The sequence below is a fragment of the Pteropus medius genome, unplaced genomic scaffold (genome assembly GCF_902729225.1).
Source record: "Pteropus medius unplaced genomic scaffold, Ma_sr-lr_union100, whole genome shotgun sequence".
NCBI lineage: Eukaryota > Metazoa > Chordata > Mammalia > Chiroptera > Pteropodidae > Pteropus > Pteropus medius.
Window position 1 is genome coordinate 28,670,301 of NW_024354500.1, and position 25,338 is coordinate 28,695,638.

Sequence of the window (25,338 nt, forward strand, 5' to 3'; positions counted from 1 at the left end):
GGCGAGGGTTAGTTATTGAAGGATTTCAGCATAGAAGTGACATGTTTAAAAGGATTTTTTTTCGTAAAGGGAAATTAGTTTAGAACCAAATGGTTTGCAGCTGAGAAACACTAACAGCAAGGAAATCAGTTAGAAGACTGACAGTCTAGGTCTGTAGTTCTCACGCATGCTTCTGGAAGCAGCAGCAGCAGCAGCAGCAGCAGCAGCAACAGCATCTGGGAACTTGTTAAAAATGCAAAATCTCAGGCCCCACTTCAGACCTGCTGAATCAGAAACTCTGGAGTGGGGCCTGGCAACCTGTGTTAACAATTCCTCCAGGCGATTTTAATGCAGCTCAAGTTTGAGAATCAGTGGTCTGGGAAAACCACGATGGGACTGAAATGGACTGAGGGCATTGGAAATGTAAGGATAGGTTTAAAAATTAGGAGAGTCATGAAAGAACATTCTGAAAGATTGCATCTCAGTGACCTGGGAGTGAGGATAACCTTTGAAAGAAATCTAAAAGTCAAAAAAATCCACCAGTTTTGATAGGAATATAATGTTGAGTTTTATGTTGAGTTTAAAGGGTTAGTGAGAATTTCTAGTGTAACTTTAAGGACGATTGGGCATAGATATAAAAATTTGAGAGTCATTGGCCTTAAACTGATCATTGAAGATTTGATATTAAAGAAAATGATTAATGTTCATCATTCTGACAGGTCAGTTATAGTTGAATTAACAGAGTCTATAGGACTTCTAGAAGGATTGAGGGTGCTCAGGATCCTGTTTGCTTTAAGGAATATTTCATCCTCTACATTACCTTCTAAAATTAAATTCAGATTTACTTTTCTTTTACTTCAGTTGACATACAACCATCAGAATCATAAAATCTGCATCAATAAATGCAAATACTTATCTTAGGTTAGACTTTAACCAACCATGAAAGATGAGTAGTAAAGATAGAATGATAGCCACTACATATTAAGTCACATCCTACAGTATTCATAGGTAACAAAGACCAGTTTTATCTTTTATCTTTTTCTTTTAGATTCCAGGTGGCAAGAACTCAATCAATTAACAGTTGACAGACAACAAAAACTCGAAGAATCCTCTAATAATCTAACTCAATTCCAGACCGTAGAGGCTCAGTTAAAACAGTGGCTTGTGGAAAAAGAACTGATGGTCAGTGTGCTTGGGCCCTTGTCAATTGACCCAAATATGCTAAACACACAAAGGCAGCAGGTGCAGGTGAGTATCACTCGACTTGACAAAAAAAATGTTTTCATTATAAGTATATTAGCTTTGGGCAGTATGTGCTTTAACTGCCTTGGAGTGTATTTGTAACGTTTCAGATGCTCATAAGATACAGGTCCTGAGGTTAGAGGGAAACCTCAGAGAACCAAAGCTGTGAGGCATCCCAGAGTCGTCTACTCAGCCCTTAACCATTTCAGTCATGCTGTGGCTTGTGCAGACCCTGTTATAAAGGGCCTTCTTAGAAGTATTAATGTGATTGTATAAGTAATAACATTTTTATGAGAAGGTGGTATATGCTTTTTATTGTTTAGAAATTAGTCCTTTGAGGTTTTATTTATTTTGATTGTGGTAGTAGGTAATGAAACTTATAAAACTCATGCCCTGACCGGGGGCGGGGGGTGGGGGGGTGGGGGGAGGGTGGTGCGGAACTGGATAAGAAGAGGAGCAAGAATAAGGGAAGCAGAAACCTTGAACCCCAGAGGGTTAGTTAGACTACTCTAATTATAATTGCATAAATCCACAAGGGGAAAAAAATCCATAAAATTTAAGTCAGACGTAATAGGAGAAGCATGGTTGTTGTTTCAGTGAGTAGTAGTATTATATAGTATTTATATCTGAGTAGTAGTATTAGAGCAATGAGGCTGATTCTGCACTCGTAAAATACAAATTCATGTATGTTCTTAATCTGAGGAGAATGAAAACAAAAGCTATAAATAAACATTTAGGAGAAATAATTGCACCTAGTTTGGGTAGTCTCTCAGAGATAGATAAAATGTATTAAAAAAAGGAAATTTTTGGATCATTCATTTCATAATGAGAGCCGATGCTGAGCCTGGACATTCTGAGCAACATGATCCATTGGCTAAAACCATTACAATGAGAATGGTAAACGTCAATAAATCGTATGTTAAAAAAATTTTTTTGTAGATCAGTACACCATGAATGCATATATTCTAACACTGTTATCACTATGCATTTCATTTGGTGTAAAATGCTGTAGAATGTTTTTAAAAACCTACAAAGAGAAAAGTACAAGTAGGGAAAAATAAATTTGTTGTTAGTGTGATATGGACACGAACTTGTCCAATAGCAGTATTTCCTTTTGTATATGAAAATTCGTACGTAAATTTTTGTTCCTTTTTTCCAAACTACTGAAGATTTTTGCTCCCTTCATTTTTCCCTTTGGGGGATATGATTTTGGGCAAAATGTGATCTCTATGGAGCACTATAGCTCTTTGATTTACTTTAGGATAATTGCACTGCCTTCAAAATAAAAACTAGGAAAGTGGTAACAAAATAAAAAATGAGAACTAGATAAATAAGTAGCATTTCTGTCTCTTTAAAAACTTAAAGCTATGTTTTCTCTAATTAATTATCTGATAATTTGTGTTTGTTTACCCTCATTACTTCTTTACCTTAGATTCTGCTGCAAGAATTTGACACTCGGAAACCTCAGTATGAGCAGCTCACAGCAGCTGGTCAGGGGATTCTGAGCCGACCTGGTGAACACCCTTCTTTCCATGGGATTGTGAAAGAGCAACTGGCAGCTGTGACCCAAAAATGGGATAGCCTAACGGGACAGTTGAGTGACAGATGTGACTGGATTGACCAAGCCATTGTTAAAAGCACACAGTATCAAAGCCTGCTGAGAAGGCTTTCTGATAAACTGAGTGATTTGGATAATAAACTCAGCAGCAGTGTGGCTGTGAGCACACACCCCGATGCTATGAACCAACAATTGGAAATGGCCCAAAAAATGAAGCAGGAAGTAGAGCAGGAAATGAAGCAGATACAAGTGGCCCAGGCCCTCTGTGAGGATTTGTCAGCACTGGTTAAAGAGGAGTACTTGAAAGCAGAACTTAGTAGACAACTAGAAATTATCTTAAAATCATTTAAGGATATTGAACAAAAAGCAGGTTTGTTTATCTTCTTTTAACACATGTATTTCCTAGTAAAAGAAATCAGGCATTGCCTATTTCCAAGCCGTTGCCCGTGATCTGGGCCCCTGAAGAGAGTTTGCCCCCATTGAGAGCATAAGTGAAGAGGAGCTCACTCACACGAGCACAGAGAGCTGTTGTGTTCATGCTCTCACAGTGTTAGAGTAATTAATTCTACACAGATAATGGAGGGACGCCGATGGGAAAATCCACTTAATTAAGACCATTAAAATGTCAGGCATTCCAAATTGGTTTTTAAAAGATACAAATATTTTTGCTGTGTGACAGTCGTATTTCACCAGGAAAAAAACAACAACAGATGAATACAGTTATTAAAAGGATTGCATCATTTTTTTCATCTGCAGTTATGTTGTCTAACTCTGTCATGGAAGCATTTCTGGAGAAATGTGTGAAAGAGAAGCATTTGGCACTATATTTCTCTCTTACCTACTGTGGCCACAATTCTGTGACAGATGTGCCAGTATTTGTCAGAGGCAGCAGTAGTGAGTAATTAGACTTCTGAAGAGCCTGCCAAAGAAAAGCACATTTGACTGCTGCATTTTTCCTGTTTGAAAAGTAACAAGGGTGCCTTGTACCTAGTCCATGCTCAATTTATGTTTTTTAATTGATCGAATTTGTTTATTGATCAAAGCAACTATTTAGGCTTGCTCCCTTATTTTGAAATGATATTAATCATAAATATTAGCTATTAAGATTATGGTTATTATTACTGTTGTGGATACTTTTATGTGACAGGTATTAAGCTAAGAACTTTACACACATACCATCATGTCACTTAATGGCCACAGCGGCTTCTATTGTTGCCAGTTTACATTTGGGGAAGAGAGGCTTAGAGGTTTAATCATTGGCCCAGGGTTTTCTGGCTCCTGAGAGATTGAGGTGGGATCCAAACCCATGCTGTCCCTAAGTGCTCCATTATATTGCCTTAATGATTCATAAAATTATAAAAGCGAAACAGTCATATTTCATAAGAGATGGACTGCTTAGCAGCACACTTAGAACTTTGAACAGTTGTCACCTCCACATACTGGAATGGAGATGACTCTAGTACAGTGGGCAGTGTGTGTGACTGTCCTCTACCACCCTGCACCTTTGTGCAGTTTCACTTATCCCCATCATCTATATTGGTCTCTCATCTCCTCTTTGCCTTGATTGTCTCTCTTCCTGTCGTCGTCCCTGCCTCTTCTTACTCCTTTGCCCCCTTTTGTCAGCAACTTCAGCTTCCTCTAGTTCTTAGAGTCAGTGCTTACAGCCCTTGCTTTTAGACAGTCATGTACATTTATTTTGGGGGTTTTACTTCTGGCTTTTCATAGGTTAAATCTGAATTTTGATGTAAAGTAAACATGTCTATAATTTCATTTTTAGAGACTCATGTCCAGCACCTCCAGTCAGCCTGTGCCAGCTCTCACCAATTTCAGCAAATGTCTAGAGATTTTCAGTCTTGGCTGGATACAAAGAAAGAAGAGCTAAACAAGGCTCACCCTATATCAGCAAAACTTGATGTCTTGGAGTCATTAATTAAATATCAGAAAGACTTTAGTCAAGCCTTGATTGCTCAGTCTAGTGTTTATGAAAAAACCATCGTGGAAGGTGAAAATCTGTTATTAAAAACACAAGGTTCTGAGAAGGCAGCCTTACAGTTACAACTTAACACAATTAAAACCAACTGGGATGAACTTAATAAGCAGGTAAAAGAGAGAGAAGACAAGGTTAAAGATTCATTAGAAAAAGCCCTCAAATATAAAGAACATGTAGAGACGCTTCGGCCATGGATCGACAAATGTCAAAATAACCTGGAGGAAATAAAATTTTGCTTGGATCCTACTGAAACAGAGAATTCTATTGCCAAGTTAAAGTCTCTGCAGAAGGAAATGGACCAGCGCTTTGGGATGGTAGAATTGCTAAACAACGCAGCCAATAGCTTGCTCAGTGTCTGTGAGATAGATAAAGAGGTTGTTACAGATGAGAATAAATCACTGAACCAGAAGGTAGACATGGTCACTGAACAACTTCACGGTAAGAAATTCTCTCTGGAGAACATGGCCCAGAAGTTTAAAGAATTTCAAGAAGTGTCCAAAGAAGCTAAAAGGCAGCTTCAGTGTGCAAAGGAACAGCTAGATGTTCATGATTCCCTAGGACCCCAGGCTTACAGTAATAAATACCTGACCATGTTGCAGACTCAGCAGAAATCACTTCAGACCTTGAAGCACCAGGTAGATTTGGCCAAAGGACTTGCGCAGGACCTTGTGGTAGAAGCCTCAGACTCAAAGGGAACCTCTGATGTTTTATTACAAGCAGAAACCTTAGCCCAAGAGCATAGCGCATTAAGTCAGCAGGTCGATGAAAAGTGTTCGTTCCTAGAAACCAAGCTTCAAGGCATTGGGCATTTCCAGAATACCATCCGAGAAATGTTTTCTCAATTTGCAGAGTTTGATGATGAACTAGATAGCATGGCCCCAGTGGGGAGAGATGTAGAAACATTGCAACAGCAAAAGAGGGCTATTACAGCCTTTCTGCAGAAACTAGAAGCCCTCATAGCTAGCAATGACAATGCCAATAAAACCTGCAAGATGATGCTGGCCACAGAAGAAACCTCTCCCGATCTTGTTGGAATCAAAAGGGACTTGGAGGCTTTAAGCAAACAGTGCAACAAGTTGCTGGACCGAGCACAAGCCAGAGAAGAGCAGGTCGAAGGGACAATTGAGCGTCTTGGAGACTTCTATAGCAAACTGAAGGAATTTTCTACTCTACTTCAGAAAGCCGAAGAACGTGAGGAGTCTCAAGGCCCCGTAGCAATGGAAACGGAGACAATCAACCAACAGCTTAATGCGTTTAAGGTAGGGAATTCTTCATTTTTACTGAGCATTTTTATTACTAAAGGACATTTCTCACTGGTGTAGAAAGGAGGTTGTCTGTTTCGTTGAACCTTCTAATAGGATTGTCGCACAATGTTTGAGCTTAAATGAGTGTATATCCAGGCACATGGGGCAGTTCCACATGTATTGGGGATTTGGGAAGGGTACTTGAAAAGTTCCGGCACTTTTCCATGAAGCCTGAGACTGACATCATAGAGTTCATTTCTGATATCACTCGCGGCTGACATCTGGAGGGACCAGAGCCATATTTTGAACTCTGCTGCAGAGGCCATTCCCTAACATGAAATACTTGTTCTCCTCATGTGTGTCTCCCAGAATTTTCTTTAATGGTGAATTATAGTCTTTTCCTGCTCTTTCCTTTTTTATGGCCTTCTCATCCTTAATTGAATTTCTTTTGTAAACTTTTTTCTTCCCAAAGTTCATATTTTTAAAGGCAGAGTGGAGTTCCATGTTGTAATCCTGGTTTTACAAAACAAAGCTCTTGGGCTCATGTCCCAGAGGATTAGGAGTAAATTATTTTTAATTGGACTACAAGCTCCTGAATGCCAAGGAATGTCTGCCACTTGATAGCTCTCAGTGATGCTTAATGATGAGTGGAACATTAGGTAAAAACGGTGGCCCAGGTTTAGTGTCACTGGAGTTGGCCTCATTTATGATAGTGAGAGCAGAGGTTGTATCTTGGCAGCCAACAAAGATAGCTTCATGCCTACACAGAGAGGGTCCTAAATATCAAGCATTTGCCGTACGGGGCTGATATGAACCTTTGGAATTAGCATGGATCCTGTTCTATTTATGAGGTGTGTTTTACTTTGCATTAAAGACCAGTGTGGTGATAAGTCCTATCATATATCCCTAAAGGATAAAATAAGAGCAAATAAAAGTGGAATTTGTAAAACTACAAATTGATTCCCATGAGAAATGAATATAAATGAAATGGACTTCCAAATTCTGTGCTGTTATATTTGACATGGTGTTTCCCTTGCTTACCCTTAATAACAGTATTTTGAAAAACAACTTCAAAATCACTTCATTTTCTTCTTCTTTTTCTTACTATGATTATATTTGCTGTTTGTAAAGTACCTCGGAAGCCTAGTACCTCCAGCGCTTAAAAATCTGTGGTTCTGTATTTAGATCTTGATTCTTGAAGGTAAAGGAAAATAAACTACCTACTGTTGACTTTACTTCCTTCATTACTCTGTCAAACTTTCGTATTTCTGGTTTGCAAAATAAAGATTTTGTGTGTGAGCATTCTATATTAGAAAGACAAAGTTCTGTGGGAGTTTCTGCTTCCAAGACTAGGGCAGAGCTTGAGGAGTGAGTCTTCCTCAGACAGAAAATGTTGGAATTTTCTGTAGAACTCTGACAAAAAAAAAAAAAAGGCAGTAACCATGTAGTCTTTTTACTTATGAAATTTAATCATGTTCATTGCCTTTGTGAAACATTATCATTTCTCTAGTTTTTCTGTAAATTCATGTAGAGAAAAAGAGTCTCTTCATTTCTCTTCACTGCCTCAACTACTCATAAGAAAATGAGCAAAAGTAATGGTGCTACTGTCTGAATACAGTGAAAATTGTGGCTCTCTATGCAGAAAAATCTTTTGAAAGTAAGAGAAAATGAGATAGGAGGAGCCCTGTTGCACTGAAAGTGTTTTACAAACTGAAAAACTCTAAATAAGCATCATTACCATTAATGGTTACAGAGCTTGTTTTATTTGATTGATAAGAAAAATAAACTTAGGATGCTGTGTTTGTCTGTTTTCTGATTACTTTGGAGGGAGTTGATTGATTTTAATGACATTCAGTAATAAAGAATATCAATGCATAACATCAGTATCTTGAGACACAGAGACTAAAATAAAAGTTTCCAAGTGGACAGTTCATTTATATTTAATATATTCCAGTGCCTAGGTAAAAAAGAACAAGAATATTATTTTGGTAAATAAGCATGATAACTTTTCCGTGATCCCTAATTCCATTTATTTGTATGTGTGTATGTGTACTCTGAAAAAGTAGCCATTACAACAATTGACATATACTGTAGGCTTCTGATGTGTCAAGCATTGTTCTAAACTCTCCGTTTTTAACCATGTTAACGGTCATGAGAGGTAGATGCTATTATTATTCCCTTTTTACTGTAAGGAAACTGAGACCCAGGGAGGGTAAGTGACTTGCCCAAGGTCACACAGGTAGTAAGTGTCAAGACCAGAATGTTCTGGTGGAAACAATGCAGTGTTTTGTGTCAACTTTATTCATCATGTTGCACATATGATATTTTCTTTGGGAAATTTTCAAATCATCTTTGCTGTAGCCTAATTTGGGTGGCCTGAGTAATCAACCACTGTTCATTTTAATCCAAAACCCCAGTAACACTCACCTAGGGAAAGTATTCTATTAAACTGGCTGCTATGAGAAACAGGAAATAAATGTGTGTGAAATTGTCTTAGAAGCGGATATGTGGATGCTGGTGATGGTTACCACCACCACCCGCCACTGAGAAGAAGCCAAACACTTTACCGTCTTAGTGATTATATCTTAAGGGGTAAATTAGTTTACAGTTCAGATCATAATTTAGTTTTTGTTGGGCGTTAGGCTTTTGTTGAACATTAGTTTTAACATAATATTTTAGATATTTTTAAGCGGAATTATTTGTATTGAGTGAAAAACTAATAGTTTGTTAAAAATAGCAAACTGCTAGTTATTCTAATTTCTAAAAATATAACAGAAAAGCATTGAAGTAAGTCTTGGGTTCCAAACATCTATTTTTATTATATACTTTGAAATATAATCCAGCTTGACATTACTTTTCCCAGTAGATTTAATTTAACCTTATGTCATAGATAAAAATCATAGTTTTTCATAACATTACCTTTAGAGTAGGACTAACACTCAACAATAGCTGTTACCCAGTTACTCAGTAGGGGATGCCTGGTATTCGCTGGGACCTGAATGGATTATTTAAACTAGGTAAAACAAACCTCTCAGCTTCCATTTTTTCCCCAAAAAACTTAACCTAAGAAATAAGAGTTAATATCATTGAAAGGACAAAATTCATGTTTAAGACACCACCCCAAACAGAATGATTAAAAACAAATGCTCTTCTGAACCAAATGTCCTAATTCACTGTCAGTAAAAACTATTCCAAGTTTTTGAAAATAGAGTGGTATTATCTTTTGTGTTAAAGTTTTTAAATATTTTGATTGTGTAAGTTCTGCTTACTGTACATTTTCTTACTTCTAAATATTAGTTATTGGACTAAAATATCTGAAGAGTGAGGTGTTTTTTTATTACTATTGATAACTCAAAGTACCATTTTTCTACTTATACTCCTCTATTATTACATTAAATTCTATGCATACTGTCATAAATTCCTAAATTCCTTGAAACTCCTAGCTCAAGATTATCTTCAAATCTAAACTGCATTATTAAGTAATATTAATGTTTCCACATTTTTATTTATCAAAAACATATGTAACCAACAATATACATGGAACCTGTCCTGGCAGTTCCTGTGATGTTATCAATATCCAGTCAGATTTTCTGATCGTCATGAAATTTGATTTCATCTTAATGAAGATCAAAGAAATTTGATGTTTTAATGAACATATACACCTACATTCTGGCCAAATACACACTCCTTCCTCACCTCTATCTAGGCCTTGGTAAAAAGTCTTAGAACCTGCTTACTGTTTGTTTCTGGCCATTCTGTTGCTGCCTCGATTGTAATTCACATTCTCCCCCACAAATAAGCACATCACTGGTACAAGTCTCTTTGAACCGAAGATATATATATTTTTTATTTTCAAAATGAAAATATCACTTTATAGAGCAGAATATTTTCAGGCCAAGTCGAAACCACAGACAAAGACCAGACACATGCCTAATTATACTTTAATAAATTTTCTCTGGTCCAGGTGAAGACATTGTTTAACCTCGGCACCATAATTTGAATTTTGAGTAAACCAAAATGCCCAGTATCTGGAGAGAAGAGAAGCCAGGCAGTCTGAGCACTATTTGTAAATAGTATTGCTGAAATAAATTACTTTGCATATATCTTATTAAGATATTTATCAGATGATCCTAAAACAAACTCTGCATTGTCACCATTTTTAAAAAGATAAAATTAAACTGTCCAAAGAATGCTTTAATAGTGGTTTTTCAATGTGCCCATGCTTTTACGTAGAGGTTGATGATGAATTGTTCTTCATTTTTGTTGAGACCAAGGCAAAATTAAACAAAGCCGTTGCAGAAGAGGCTTTTGTTAAGGAAAAAATTCTTACTTGACTGAACTTTTGTTAATGAGAGCATATTAGCGAGGAGGTTGTGTGATACTTTCCTCTAGTATTTTCAAAGGTGAAAGTATTTTCACTCAGAAGCTATGATTTGATGTATGGGCTTTATAGGAAGGTCACATTATTTAATCAGTCACATCAATGTGGCATTTAAGATTTTAGGAAGAAAGAATATCACATGATGGTAAAGAGAGAAGCGCTACGGAAGCAGAGCCCTGCCAAGCTCCTAAGAGTTGGAGTTGATATGCTGTGTAGTATTAATAATACCTCACTCATTTGTTGCCTACACAGATGAGGCATAACAGAGGGGTGCCCTCTTTCCTACATGACACGGGCAATACACATACCATACTGTTCTGAAAGGGCTGTCAAAAGGGAACTTGACAATGTGGATTTTCTTTCTACTTTTGTTGCTAACTAACGTGACTTTGTTACATAGCCTCTCTTAACTTCTATTGCTTCATTTAAGATTGAGGAATGAAAATAGATTGGTCCGAGGGCAGTTCCAGCTTAAACTGAACTTTTTATTATTATTTTTGTTAATAGGATAATACTATATTACCATTTGAAAGTGATCCTCCAAAAAGCACCAAACTGTAGCACCCACTGTCATTATCATAGGCCTCTCTTAGATGAAAGGATACCTACATAATTTATTTAATGCGGAAAGTTGCTTGAAGGTGTGTATGTGTCTGTATGTGAGAGAGACAGGAGAATTTGCTTTGTTGTTATGAAATTATACGTTGGTTTTCTGATAAGAAAATTTGACTGGTAAGTTTTTTCAAATGTTTATCTAGATCTCTGCTCATTCATTAAATAATAGCTGAGAATAGGTAAAAGCTGTGATTGTAAATTAAGTGAAAAGCTTTTGGAGATGTTCAAGAACCACGCTACCCCTAGTATATGTCTGTGCTTACATCCTGTTCCTCTTGTATCTTTGTCTTAATTTCAAGATTACTTTATTTCTTTTGTCAGTGTTTTAATATGAGGCATGTTTTCAGGTTTTGCTTGGTTTTGATTTTTGTTACTCTGAAAGAAATTCAGTGGTGTCATTAACATGAGTATTTGTTTTACTTGCTGGATAGCTTTCTTTTTTAAAAAAATCAACTTTTAGAAGTTATAGATATATATATATATACACACATATGCATATATTTCAATTAATGTTTACCTATAGAATCATTTTCTATTGCACAGAATATTCTTTATCCACCGTCACCTGAATACCATATTGAAGATGGGGGAAAAATGTAGTTTTAGTATAGTAGCACTTTACCAGAAGAATAGCAAGTGCTTATTAAAGATATTTCCTGTCAAGATCAGACAATGAATTTATCAAGTGTTTTTGGTTTGTATGCTCTCGTGGTGGGGTCTGAATAGCCTACTTTCTATTAAATATAAACTATTTTCCACTGAAATAAGTAGCTATTATATATTCGTCTGATGAATATCCTCAAAAACCCTTTTGCCATTTATGTGAGTTTATTAGTTTGAAAACTAAAAATATAAGGTGTTTTCAGTTTTCATTAGCTAGCAGCCTGTTTTAGAAAGAATAATAGAAATTTTTGCTTCTAAGATCTATTTTTGTACTCACAGTAAAAAACAAAAACAAAAACAAAAACAAAACATACCTCTTGTTTGGCCTCTAATACAGATTTTGAGAGCTATTGGGCCAAAAGGGTATTTTTGTCAGTTTTCATGGATAATGTTCCATTTATTCACAGAGACCTTTTCTACTTATTACATATTGAATTTCTTAATATCTCCTATCTTTCAACTCTAAAAACTACATGTTTCAGTTAATAAAATTAGACTTAACTTTCTGGTGAAGTGGATTGTTACACTTAGTGATAAGATTTTTCAAGAACTTCCCTTTTTAAAGATTTAGAAATATAAAATGAGAAAGTGGAACTATTTTGCTTATAATTCAATTAGTATTTGTGCACTTTTCCAAAATCATCTGCCTTTAGAAGATACTTTAGCTGTCTTCTAGTAGGCTATGTAAAGTAAGTAATGTTTTGAGAACATTTAACATTGTATGAAATAATAGTGTTGACGATTTTTCAGAAAAACCGCTCATTTTATTTTTCGTATATTTCTTTCATGAAAATGTGACAGATCTAGCTATCATGATTAATATTTAACACAATTTAATATATCTTGATTTTATTAACATTAGACACTATAACATTTAGAGTGGCCGTATAAACCCAATTTGGGAGGAAAAGACAAATCAGTTCAGTTCTGCTCCAAATATGAGTTCTTTTATCTTTTTTTGATACACCTTTGGACTGTGAATTCAAGTAACAAGATATATGTATATATAAGTTATTGTTATAAATAGCAATATAAATAGTACAAATTTTAACTTGAATCAGAATATATCATTTATAGAATTAGCTGAAATCAGTTTAATAAAATAGAAATTCACTTATTCAGTTAATGGCATATATACTTAAACATAATCAACTGGACAGCATTTTCCCATAGCACTTCCTCCTTCCGAACTGTATCGTGCCTATTTTCTCATCCTTACTCTCCATTGTCCTGTATGTTGTGTAAGGACAGTGGCACATCATCTCTATTTTCCATTGTTTTGCCAGTGTTGTACCATGGTGTTTGGCAGACAGTGAGCACTATCTGATGAACAGTTGAATTTATGAATGAATTATCTTCGTAGTTTTAAAACTGCACCAACCACCTGAAATGTGAGGTTACACGTTGCTCTTCTTGGCTTTACATAAGGTTAGAATAATATCGTGCTAATGATTCAGAGTTAGAGGCTATGGTGGACTGAATTAGAGCCATTCCTATGAAAAGTTCTATGAAGATCTTAATGTTTAAAGAAAGGCACTCATCCGCATTTCATGGGAATTTTAATATTGCCATGAATAAGTAGCTTTCCAGGCTTACAAGTCAAGATAGTAGCAGTTGTGAGTAAAATTTTCAGTCTCCACTGATTCCTGGCCTAGTGCCCAATCCACTTTTCAGCCATGGTAACTTGTGTGCATGTTTTTCCTTCTCTTATTATTAGCATGGCCTGTGTGCTTGACCACCACAGGATCAAGTGCTTGTTGAAATATTTCACTTCTTGTCTGTGGAAAATGGTCATTGATATTGTGTTGTTGCTGGGTGTGTGTGTGTGTGTGTGTGTGTGTATGTATTGTGTATATGTATGTATTGTATATATATATATCTATATATATATACACACACTTTTTTTCTTTATAGATGGCTATGTATATATTTTTTCCAACTTCATGACCACATACTGAGTTCTATCTAATAATTGTTGAGTGGATATGTTACTTACAGAGTTCTGGTTATGGATAGATTTTTTTAATTTTTAGGTTTATAAAAATAATATTGGAATAATATTTTCTTATTAAAGGTACAAAAGTTCTCTCCCACATCTTTTCTGTAAAAGCGCCAGAGAACATATAAAGTTGTTTTTATTACAGGTGCCTTCTTCACTTGGGGTCAGTGCAATTTTATCTATGTTCAAATGATTATTTTGCAAGATTGAGAAAAAATAATCTGCCCTCACTTGTAAATCTATCTGCTATTCTGGCAGTGTTGCTTATTTTATAAAATAAAAGATGGATAGACTTCTTTTATTTAAATAAAGCTATTAATTTTTTTCCAAAAAGGTTAAGGCTTGGCTCGCTGGATTTATTTTCAAATAGTATTTTCAAAGAGTGTTCAATAGTTAAAAATCTGTGCATGTGATTTTGTTTAGGAAATATCTGGAGTCACTTACTGCCCTTGATCTTTGTCTGGGCCTTGCCTTAATCTCAAGAGGACTGCATAGTTATTAGTAACTACTAATATTCATGTCAGCGGTGCTCAGGGCTCCCTGCCATAGGAATAATTTACTCTGGAAAACAGACTCGAACTTGGGTTTTAAAAAGGAATGACACAACACTACTTCAAAGCGATCCGCACTTCGCAGGGCAGATACTACTTAAACAGAGTCTGCAACTGCAGTGTAAGAGACTGTGCTTTCAACTGAAGGATAGGGACCTGTGTATCTCTTTTCCTCTCCATTTAATATTCAAATGAGCGCGATCACCAGACGTTCACAGAATGATTTCTTCGCAGAGTTCCTGGTGTCAGATTCTGCCTCTGCAAGCCCTTCCTATGCCTTCCTATTTTGAACTAGGTGGTGAGCTTTCGGCGATCTCTGAACTCGAGCTGCCCCTCTCCCCAGTGGGTCTGATTTGCGCTGATGTCACCACCAAGCTGTTGCACTGCAGCCTCTCGGCCTCTAGGTACCTCCCCCTGAAACAGCTCGCCGGCTCTGAGAAGAGGCAAGGAGTCAAAGAAAAGATGACTGCAAAGTAAAGTCACGGGAGGGCGTAGCAGCGAAGTGATAGAGAGCTCCGCGCCCGGAGCGCTCCGCGGGCGAAGGGACCAAGCAGATGTTGCCTAAAGAGAGAGGGCATTGCTGGAAGCGCCCTGGCTTGGGAGGATGCCTGCCCTGCCTGGGACTACTGCCTTGAGGAGCTGGGGACAGCGCAGGAGGTCCCTGCTGGAGTTCCTTTTCTGCCTCCTCTGCCGCCACCTCTGCCTGTCTCCAGCTGTAGCTAACATGAAAACCCAACTGCGGCCACTGTTGGTCAATTTCAAAGGATAGAGTAGTCTCGGTTTTCAGCTGAATGTGAATGACGCTGCCTGTGCCTTAAAGGAAACCCGGAGCTCTTCTTTTGCTGCAATTGCCTCAGGTGGAATAAGCCTTCTTAAGGAGGATCAGATAAGACTTTGGAAACGGCTTTTTTTTTTTTTTTAAAGAGAGTTTATAGAACACCATGCTTTCTGTTTACTTTAAACAGTTGCTGGATTGTACTGGCCTGGCTGTCCAAAAGTCGAATTTTTTTTTCCTTTGGGTAGTTCTGACTAGCCTCAAAGAAGCTTAATATGGGAAGAAAAACTGCCTTTTGAATCAAGATTATTTATAGCTGCTCCCCAGAAAAGTAGAAGAAAATTTTAACTTTCTTACAGCATTAGACTCATTTTTCTCTGAAGATTTGTTTTGTGCCTTGATCTGAACAATATATGGTCACGGTGTTTGTCTTTTAAGTTTCTAAAGCATGGTTTATTTATAAAGGAGATGAAGTTTTGCAAGCCATCTTTAAGTGGATTACAGTTAACCAGAGCTCTGCCTAAATTAACATTGAGCCTGTTAAAATGCTTGCTCATTTGGAAATTTTAATCTGGAAATCTCAGATGCAAAATTAGACTAAAAAGGGAAATGGACTGACAATGGAATGTTCTGAGTGTTTGAGCCACTGTTAAGTGTGTGTTTGTTTTTTTCTCTGTTTTGGAGTATGTGAAAGGGAATTTTCGGGGCTGGGGAAGGGGGAGGAAGGAGATTTCTGTTCTGTGTCCTTGATGCACTTTATTTTTTAGAATCATTCTGAAAACTACCAGATAAAAGGATAGTTGCATTTAGGCTTATGCACTGATGATGACCTTAAAGACCTCATATATTACTGCATACATTATTTGAGCATGTGTCTTTATGCTAAAGACACTTTATAGCTCTGTTCAGAAGTATACTTTTTTGAAAGATGCTTTATCTTATTTCTCATTTTCTGTGTCAAGAGCTGCGATATTTGCTTTAACTGTCTACAAAATGGGGAAGCCCCTCAGCAGACCAGACTGTTTACGTCAGAATCCCCCATGTGTAGGGAAGGGTGAAGAAGAGGAGGACCTAAATATTGAAGACTGTTATGTCCCACAGCGGTCAATCTACGATACTGTTAGACTGAATGAACAGATAGACTCTGGTTCGAAAGGTAGCCTGTCGTCCAGGCATTTTACAGATCGGACTTTACCCTACAGTCACAGAACACTGGATGTTAGTTCTTTATGCTCCAACGGTGCCCTTGCTTCTTCCAGTGTGTTTGAGCTAAGAGGTCGTGAAGCTAACAAACTAGATGAAAAAATGATCTTTGATGCGCTCAAACTAAATAGCGATATCATTCGAACCACAGCATTACCCAAAGCCAAATCTCATGCAGAAAAGAAAGAGCATAGACGGTCATGGCGAATGTTTGTCCCAGCCAATTTTATGGATTATGCAAACAAAAGTGAAAGCTCTTTTGTTGAACCTACTGATATGTCAGATGCTGTTACCAAGGCCAGCAAGTGCAGATGGGGGACTAATTCTCTCACATCAGAGGAGGATGACTCTGGTTTATGTAGCCCTCCAGCAGAGAGGGAAGAAAAACAGGGCATTTTAACTGGAGACCAGTCACGAATTGGAAGCTTGTCTCCCACTGAAGATATTCATATAGCAGAACAATATAGACCATTTTTTTCTGTCAATTCTATTAGCGAACAGAAAATCCCATTGCTTTCGTGTAGAAGTGCCCACCCTGATGAAAACGTCAAAATGATTTTACATGATGTTTCTCCACTAGAAGAAATAAAACGTGTAAATGGTCCAAGGGAAATCCATGGTGAAAACTGCTGCCTGCAGAATGATTTGAAAGAGAGCACTGTTAAGTATGATCCGTTAATTATGCCAAGAGATGGAGAAAATGAGTGTATTTCTAACCCTGGAGAAGAAGGGAAAACATGTGGACCGGGAGAATTCCAAATCACAGCACAAAGTAGGGAATTTATGGAAGATTCTCCTGAGGGTTTAGATCTCTCGCATTCAGATCCGAGGGGAAACGATGTACATTGTGGTAGAACAAGTTTAGTAGAAAATGTGACATTGTTGACACAATGCAATTCAGAAGAATCCAGCATTGCATCTAAAGAGGAGGTGGAGGCTCCCCTTTCTGCCCAGGGGATGGAGGTGATCCATATGAAGTGCTCCCCGAAATTCATACCAATAAGAAAGAAAGCAGCTCCCAGAAAAACAAGGGTCCAGGCAGGAATATCGGACACAGTCTGTAATGGCTTTCAGTCAGTTCAGGTAACTAATGGAAATGTGAAACTCTGTAATGCCGAAAGTTTGTGCTTCTGTTCAAAAGTGGTCACTAGTGCTTCTAGTGATGATCAAGAGCAGTCTTTTATTTTGGGGGTTTGACTAGTACTCTACAAGATGCCAGATATTGATAAGTTGATCATTTTCATGAATTAATTAGGGACCGTTTTTGAGGAGAATGATTATTCCCAGCTGTTTAAGAGTCCTGTTATTGATTGTGCAGATGGAGACTGTTTCCCTTCATTTAGAGTGCCTCCACTGTGAATTTATGTTAACGTTTGGCTTTTACACACATTGTGGTTTAAGACACTGCCATTTAAGGGCAGTTATAGTGGATTTATTAAGCTTGAGCAGGCTTAGTCATGAAGGTACAAACACAATATTATATTGTTGTGGTCTGTGAAGTACTCTACTCAAATTAAGGACGTTTTAAGATGTGCTGAAAATTTTCTCTCAGTAGCTCTGCATGTGGAAGTAGAGAAGTTATTGTGCTGTATTTTGCAGTCATGGTAGTTCCTAACTTTTTGTGAGTGGCGAATGAGGTAAGAAAGTAAAGGGTACAGCCTTGTAATAAGTAGAGGTTGTTTGTCAAGCCTGTAATTCTTTTCTTCCCGCTTAGATTGAAGTTCAGCTATTTTGGTACTTTCACCAAGCTCTTCTGGTAAACTTTGCCTTAGAGATAATTTTATTTTATTTTAAGCGTTTCTGTGTTTGTGTGCTTATGTATTAAATTGAGGGAAAGTCTCTCTTGATAGGTATTTTGTTACCACTGAGAGATAAGAAATTTGGATAATATCAGAAAAGTTCCTCTTTTCAGTCTATGAAATAATTGCTCTGACCAGCAATGCACTTTCCTTGAGCGTGCATTAAATGGCATGTTAGTTTAAAAGCTTGGCAAAGTATGTTTCTTAGTGTAAAGGATTTTGCAGTTTATTTGTAAAAAGCAATTAAACTCTTAGGCCTATATAGATTCTTTAGTAGTTATCTTTTTTAACCCTTAGTAGTTTTTCTGTAGCACTTTAGAAAATTACCACAGACTCACCTAGACCTACTCTGATACTCAACCCTAAAATTAACTTCCTTAAAAACCAAGATCAGAGGTTAAGGCAATTTACTAGGACATTAGGTTAGTGTGTGTGTGTGTGTGTGTGTGTGTGTGTGTGTGTGTGTGTGTGTGTGTCCTGAAAATTATCTGAGAGGGAGAATACAACTTTTCCATGAATCCTTATATACCAGACAAGTTCTTGGAATTAAGAATGTAGCAGTTCCTCTCCCCTCAACACATTCCTTTTTTTGTTAGTAAAACATATTCACAGCTGTTAGTTCCTGCAAGTAGTAACTCAGAAAGTGGTATAGAAAAGAAATAGAACTATAATTCAGTACCAAATTCTATTTTCACCACCTTGCTGCAATATATGCTGCTTTATTAAGTAAATTAATGCCTTTTAAAAAATTGTGAAAACTTATGTTTTTCTTACCTCAATGATTTGGGGGAATTCTTATAATTTCTTTGGTTGATGTGTGGTTGACTTTTTATATTTAGCATTGTTATATAGAAACAATTAGCCAGTGTGGGAATTGTCTATATAGATTTTCTATAGAGGGAATTTAGACTTTTAGTTAGGAGGGGACTTTGAGAAGAAATGGTCATTTATTTGTTTGCTCTTCCTTAATTTACTCATTTATACAGTGACACAGGAGTATGCTGCTTGCTAGGCCTTAGGCCAGAGTCTGGAGAGTTTGTCTCTTACAGCCTCTACATTTTCCAGAAATATTTTCCATACTGTGCCTATAATTTTTTCTTAAGTACTGTTTTGATATTTGCCTTTATTATGTTTTTATATATTCTGTTTAACTATTTATTCACTTGGATTATTGATATATTTATATAGTGCCCTATAGTATAATGGCTCAGGACCTCAAACCTTGTCTTACCTTATCTAGCTGAAATTTTCCTTCCTTAGTTAAATTAATTTATTTTCTTTATGGCTTCCTTTAATTCCTACATTAAAAAAAAAAAAAACATTCATATCATCTGTGACAGAGTTGATCAACCCCCACTATTATCTGTAGTGGGATTGATGTCATCTACCCCAAGATATAAATATAATTTTTCTATACTGACGATATTCACTTGGCAAATAATTATCAGGTACATAATACATGTGAGGTACTATGGTAGGCCCAGGGAATGGAACTGCTATAAGGAAAACAGAAATTTCTGCTCTTATGGAACTTGCATTTTACTCTAATACATTAGATCTTTTGACAGTTACAGGCAACCGGGGACCATATATTGGATGGGATGGAGAGTCGGGAGGGAGTGCTGGAAAACTGCTGACAGTGCAGGCAGTGACCAAATTGTAACCAGAATTGCTGTGCTGGTGGCATGTATGATCATATTCAGTGGGTGAGGTCTCCATGCCTCTTGCGAGTCCATCAGCATCTTGATATTTAGGGGGCTAGATATGTAGGGATCCAAACTATTGCAGCGCGTGCCTATATCATTTTTCTTTTCCTATTGCTGCATTTTGGCCCCTCTGGCAAGCCATAGATTGGCCTCTTGGCTAACCTCATTATCTTGTCAATGATTCTCATTTCCAATTTGAGTCTCAAACTTCGATTGTTGGCTAATGGCAGCTATCCTTAGAAGAGCATATAAAAATCCATGCCTAGTAGCAAGGCTCATCTTGGGTCCATCTTATAGTTTTGCTCCTTAGCATTTTTCATACATTTTTTTACTAGAGTTAAATTGAAATGATAGGAAATTTCTAGTGCACAAGAAAGGAAGGAACACATGTACTGTTTTCTTGGTTTTATAGGTAATCTGATTAAATGTACTTAGAAAATCATTCTTTAATATTACTGAATGTTTTTGATAATAAGTGTTATGTATTTATATTTAGCTTAATTTCTTACTATTATTAATAAGGCAGCTATGGCATATGAATAGGTGACAAAAATTATCTTCACCTCTAATAATTGATACTTGATAATTGAACAGATGTTTGTTTTTGTATTTGGTGGTTGTTAGGTAATATAATTCATATTATTATTGCCCTTCCAACTGCAGGTATTCCAAAAAGAGGAGATCGAACCCTTGCAGGTTAAACAGCAAGATGTAAACTGGTTAGGTCAAGGCCTCATACAGAGTGCTGCTAAAAGCACCAGCACCCAGGGTTTGGAGCATGACCTGGATGATGTCAACACAAGGTGGAAGACTCTTAATAAGAAGGTAATTTTCTCATCCCCTTCATTGTCATTTCTCTTCTTTATTATTCACTAGCATTTATGTGACCACTAATCATACTTACAGTAGCCAAACTTCCCTAAACATGCCTACTTTTCTATATTCCTGTAAACTGGATAGCCCAAACTCGGATGCCCACAGAGCTCAGTAGGGAGCATAAATGAAAGAAACAAGCTGGGTGAAACATCACCTCTCCCTGTCATTATCTCGATTTTGATGGAAACACAATAGTGCAGGTGTGTTGGCAGGTGGCCCATGCCATTGACCTACATTGAGAGAGCATACACACCTCTAAAAAGGTACCATAGCTGCTTAGCTCCAACAAATCATTGCCATGTAGGTGGTCTAGGTTTACTATTGTCAAAAAGAATATTTGACATAAAAATAAAAACAACTGGAAATCACACTTGTTATGTGGAATCTTTTAAATATCAGCAACTAATTTCACATTGTATAATAAATAGATCACACTGTGCAAGTGAAAGCAACTGTGTTTCTCTGTCAGCCCTGGACTAAGGGTTTGCCACCCTCATTATAGACCATTAACTCCAAATATTATATTACTTATAAGATGTAGATCTTACCTTTTAAAAAATATCCATGAGGGAAAACACTGGAAAATAATGCTCTGATATCTTAAAGAGATAATGCTGACACACAATGGCAGATCTTCACGTGACGTAAATTATCAGAAAATTAGTATTGAATGGCTGTGCTTATCTGGTGGTGGTGGTTATTATTCTTGTACAAATTTTCATTGCATTGAAATCTTAAACATTTCCAGGTCTCAGACCTGCGTTTAACATTCTTTAAAGTCTGATTCATATTGTAGTGCTCTTCAAACACAATTAGAATGCAGGGTCAGGTGAAAATATGTTCCATAGTGCACAAAATGTCTTGCCAACTACTTTTTTAGTCTAAAAAGATCTATGAGACGGGCAATAGGATATGTCTTTGTAGGACACAGAGACTCCATTGACTAGAAGACAAAGACCCTAGTCTGTTAAAAAAGGACTCAAAGCTTGGAGCTAGCAGAATTTAATTAGATACTTTATAGGTATTTTACCTAGTGAAACATAATTCTGATTCTCTCTGTTATAATAGTTTTTTAAAATCTTAGTCTTTTTTTTTTTTATCATTATCCCTGATATTCATCATTAGGAAATAAAAATGAATTCCAGGGATAATGATAAAATGACTAATGTGTTGTTTCTTTCGATAACCTTAAAATATGGGAATCATTCATTGTTAATTATAAATGCATTGGATATTTCCAAAATCTCAAAGATTTTTTGTTTTTTACATTGACCGTTTGGCTTACTTTAGCTAAAGTATGACTCTTTTCTACCCCTATCAATGCTTTGAGAAAATTTTAAATGAAATGAAAATTGGTGACTAAATGGGAAGGTAAACGTGAAAAGCAAGTAAATAAGTTGGAACAACTGGAACTTTACAGGTGGCTCAGCGAGCAGCCCAGCTGCAGGAGGCCCTGCTGCATTGTGGGAGGTTCCAGGATGCTTTGGAGTCCCTGCTCAGCTGGATGGTGGACACCGAGGAGCTCGTGGCCAATCAGAAACCACCTTCGGCTGAATTCAAAGTGGTGAAGGCCCAGATACAAGAGCAAAAGGTAAGTTAGTGATGCTTTTGTATTGTATTTAATGTTCAGTCTTAATAATGAGAATAAAAATTTACCTTATGACTCTTTATTTGTATAAATTAGATATCCTAGTTAACTGGTTATCGATGCTGTAGACATTATTTTGTTGTTCCTTCAACAAATATTTATGGAACATCTGCCAAGGATCAGGCATTGTTCCAGGTGCTGGAGATATATCACTGAATAAAAGAGATAAAAGTTCCTCACTGAGTATAAGGTTTAGAGGGAAAGGAGGAGTAGGGAGAGAGAAACAATAAACAAAGTAAATAAGTAAACTGTGATAAGTTATCAAGTGATAAATAAAGCACAGATGGGAGGTAGAAATTAGGAATTGATAGCAAGAATGGAGAACAGGAAGTGCTAGAGTGGAGGGTATGTGTGTTTGTATGTGTGTGTGTGTGTATGTGTGTGTGTAATTTTATATAGAGTAGTCAAGGAAGGAAGACCTCACTCTCTGAAAGGGTGACTTTGGACAGAAATATCATTGTCACCTTTTACATTAGGTTGATCCATTTGAAAGTGCCTTTTTCATAGATTAAATATGGGCAGTTTCTTAAGGTTCAACCTATACTAAAGAGGCAAATATATTTGATTCACATGTGCTAAAGAATATGATGGTGTGTCTTTTGACACTATTAATACAGGACCAAGTTGAAAAGGCATACTCGTTAGAGGGATGATAACTACTTGGGGCCACACATACAGTTTTGTACTCCTGGTGGTAGCGGTCAGTTAGAAAGCATTAAGTGATGTTTTCAGTACTAATATATCAGCCATGACTTGAAAAGACCTATGGGAGGGGCCTAGAAAACAGCACATTAGGAAGGTTTCTCCTGTGTGAAACTTTAAAAAGAAGGGAATGGATTAAGAGGCTTAATAAGTTAATTTTGATGTTCAGTACTATCTAAAAATTCTTTGAAGACTTCAGTATATTGGAAAATTAACCTATTAGAAATGGATTTAGAAGGAAGAATTAAAGAGACATCGCAGGAAACACCTTGCATTTGTGTGATTTTTGAATAATATATATTACATATGTGGTAAAATAATATATAACGTATAGACTCTAATAATATTAAAGTGTTACATATTATTCATAATACCGTAATATTATATATAATAATATAACTGCTGCCATTCACAATTTAATTTAAACCTTCGTAATTCTCCCGGAGTTAATGGTTATGCTTAGCAACAAAACCTATGTGCTGATTTTGCTTTCTTAATTGCTAGAAATTTATTAAAGGTTATCAAAAGTAATCCGCTTAATTAGTTTCCTTAACAGCCTAAACCACTTGTTAGGCTTTGATTTTATAATGACTCTAACCTGTATCAAGACAGTCTGTTTTTCTTCTCCTTTTTGAACATGTTCCTCTGCCTCCTGCTTTGGTGGTCTTAATCTCAAAATGAAAGTAACCTAAATACTCTTCTGGCTTGTTACTTCAGGGTAACTGTCCATTTCTTTAACCTTTAACCTATCAGTCAGTATCAGACTGAGGAAACAATGAAATAGTGTTTCATACACCTTTGCCTTCCACATTGCTGTTAATGCAGTACCTGTGCGTAGCACTTGCTCATGAAATACTTTTTGTGATTACATAAGAGCAAGGCAGTCTTGACTTCTGGCTACTTCTGTCAAACATTCCATTCCAGGCTTCTCGAAATGTTTACTTAGAATTAAATGAAATTTTTTTTTCTGCTGCTAAATCCTGAAATATTAGTCTCATTTATCCGGCTTTGGAGATTTCCGATGTGTTCCACCCTCTATTCCTTTTGGAAATAATAATTAGCAGTTCTCTTTTAGTTTTCATCCTCATGAAGGATTTTAGTAGCTAGTCTCACCAGTAAAAAGAGCCAGGAGCCTCTAATTTTAGTCTCAGTAGCTTTTGAACTTGGTTTGAGTTTCACCTTTTCTTTCTATATTAGATTCTTTAACATCAGAAATGGTTTTGAAAACAGTAATGATTTTTAGTAATCTTTTTTATCTTATGGGACAGATCATTGTTGAATGTTTGGGACATTCCTGTTTCATTACAATAATGGAGATTTGGCACTTTCGGTGTAGTAGACTTATTTTGTACTGTAGTTACCCTAAGCAGTACTTTCTACCTCATAATTTTATATTAAAAAATTAATAATGGTTTTAGTGGTCTTATCAATATTCGTTTCACCTACTATGAAAAGCCCCTACCACAATGTCGGATGCAACAGTAATGAATCATTAAGCAAAATGCATTATTTTTAAAGTCCTATTTTTCAGATCCTTTTGTATGTGAATCCATTTAAATATGTATTTTAGTAACATATCAAAAGTACTTAGAATATATTTTCCTTTATATTGACACAAATATTCCTTTGAATTTTTTTTTTTTTGGTATTTATTGTTTTGCCTCAAGCTTCTCCAAAGATTGTTAGATGACCGCAAATCCACTGTGGAGGTAATCAAACGGGAAGGAGAAAAAATTGCTGCCACAGCAGAACCCGCAGATAAAGTGAAGATTTTGAAACAACTAAATCTGTTGGATAGTAGATGGGAGGCCTTGCTTAGTAAAGCTGAAACAAGGTAACTTAAATACTACTTCCAATCTTTTGAAAGAGGAGCAATGGCTTTAATACTGAGTTTGTATTGTAGCAATGGCTTTAATACTGATATTTTGTATTTAGTAATACTTTTCTTGTTATTTTCCTATGCTTATCACGTGTGTGAACATAGATAGCAAGGGTACCTCTCTCCTTATTTTTCTAAGGGTAGTGTCTTGTAGTCACCAGATACACCCCAACTCTTTTTTTTTGAGGAAAAAAAAAAACATTTTTCTTGGGGGTAATTTATTTATTTGTTTATTTCATAGTTATTGCCTGCCTACTATGCATCAAGCACAGAACTAGGCTTTGGGTTACAGGGATGAGCTGGATAGATCATCAGTGTCTTCAAATAGGGTACCATCTAGTAGAGTTTTATAGCAGTTGAAAAGTAACGACAAATGTGATATTTCAAAGCAAAAATACAGAGTTCTGTGGGAGCGTTTCATAGGAAGGACCTTGTCAAGGGGCAGAATAGTGACAGCTAAGCTATGTTTTAAAGGAGAAGTAGGAGTTAGCTAGGAAACAAGGCAAGTGGAAGGTGCTATAACATACC

General features: G+C 36.5%; 1 protein-coding gene across 21 annotated transcripts in view; it reads left to right on the forward strand.

The window, feature by feature from the left end:
* DST (dystonin) overlaps window positions 1-25,338 on the forward strand; it is a 404,042-nt gene that overhangs the window by 309,397 nt on the left and 69,307 nt on the right. For all 21 annotated transcript variants that reach the window (XM_039853102.1, XM_039853089.1, XM_039853093.1 and 18 more), the window contains 6 exons: window positions 1,028-1,227; window positions 2,654-3,149; window positions 4,557-6,028; window positions 20,369-20,530; window positions 22,002-22,172; window positions 24,599-24,765. In XM_039853102.1, coding sequence (XP_039709036.1) covers window positions 1,028-1,227; window positions 2,654-3,149; window positions 4,557-6,028; window positions 20,369-20,530; window positions 22,002-22,172; window positions 24,599-24,765 — 2,668 coding nt within the window. The remainder of the gene's footprint in view (window positions 1-1,027; window positions 1,228-2,653; window positions 3,150-4,556; window positions 6,029-20,368; window positions 20,531-22,001; window positions 22,173-24,598; window positions 24,766-25,338) is intronic.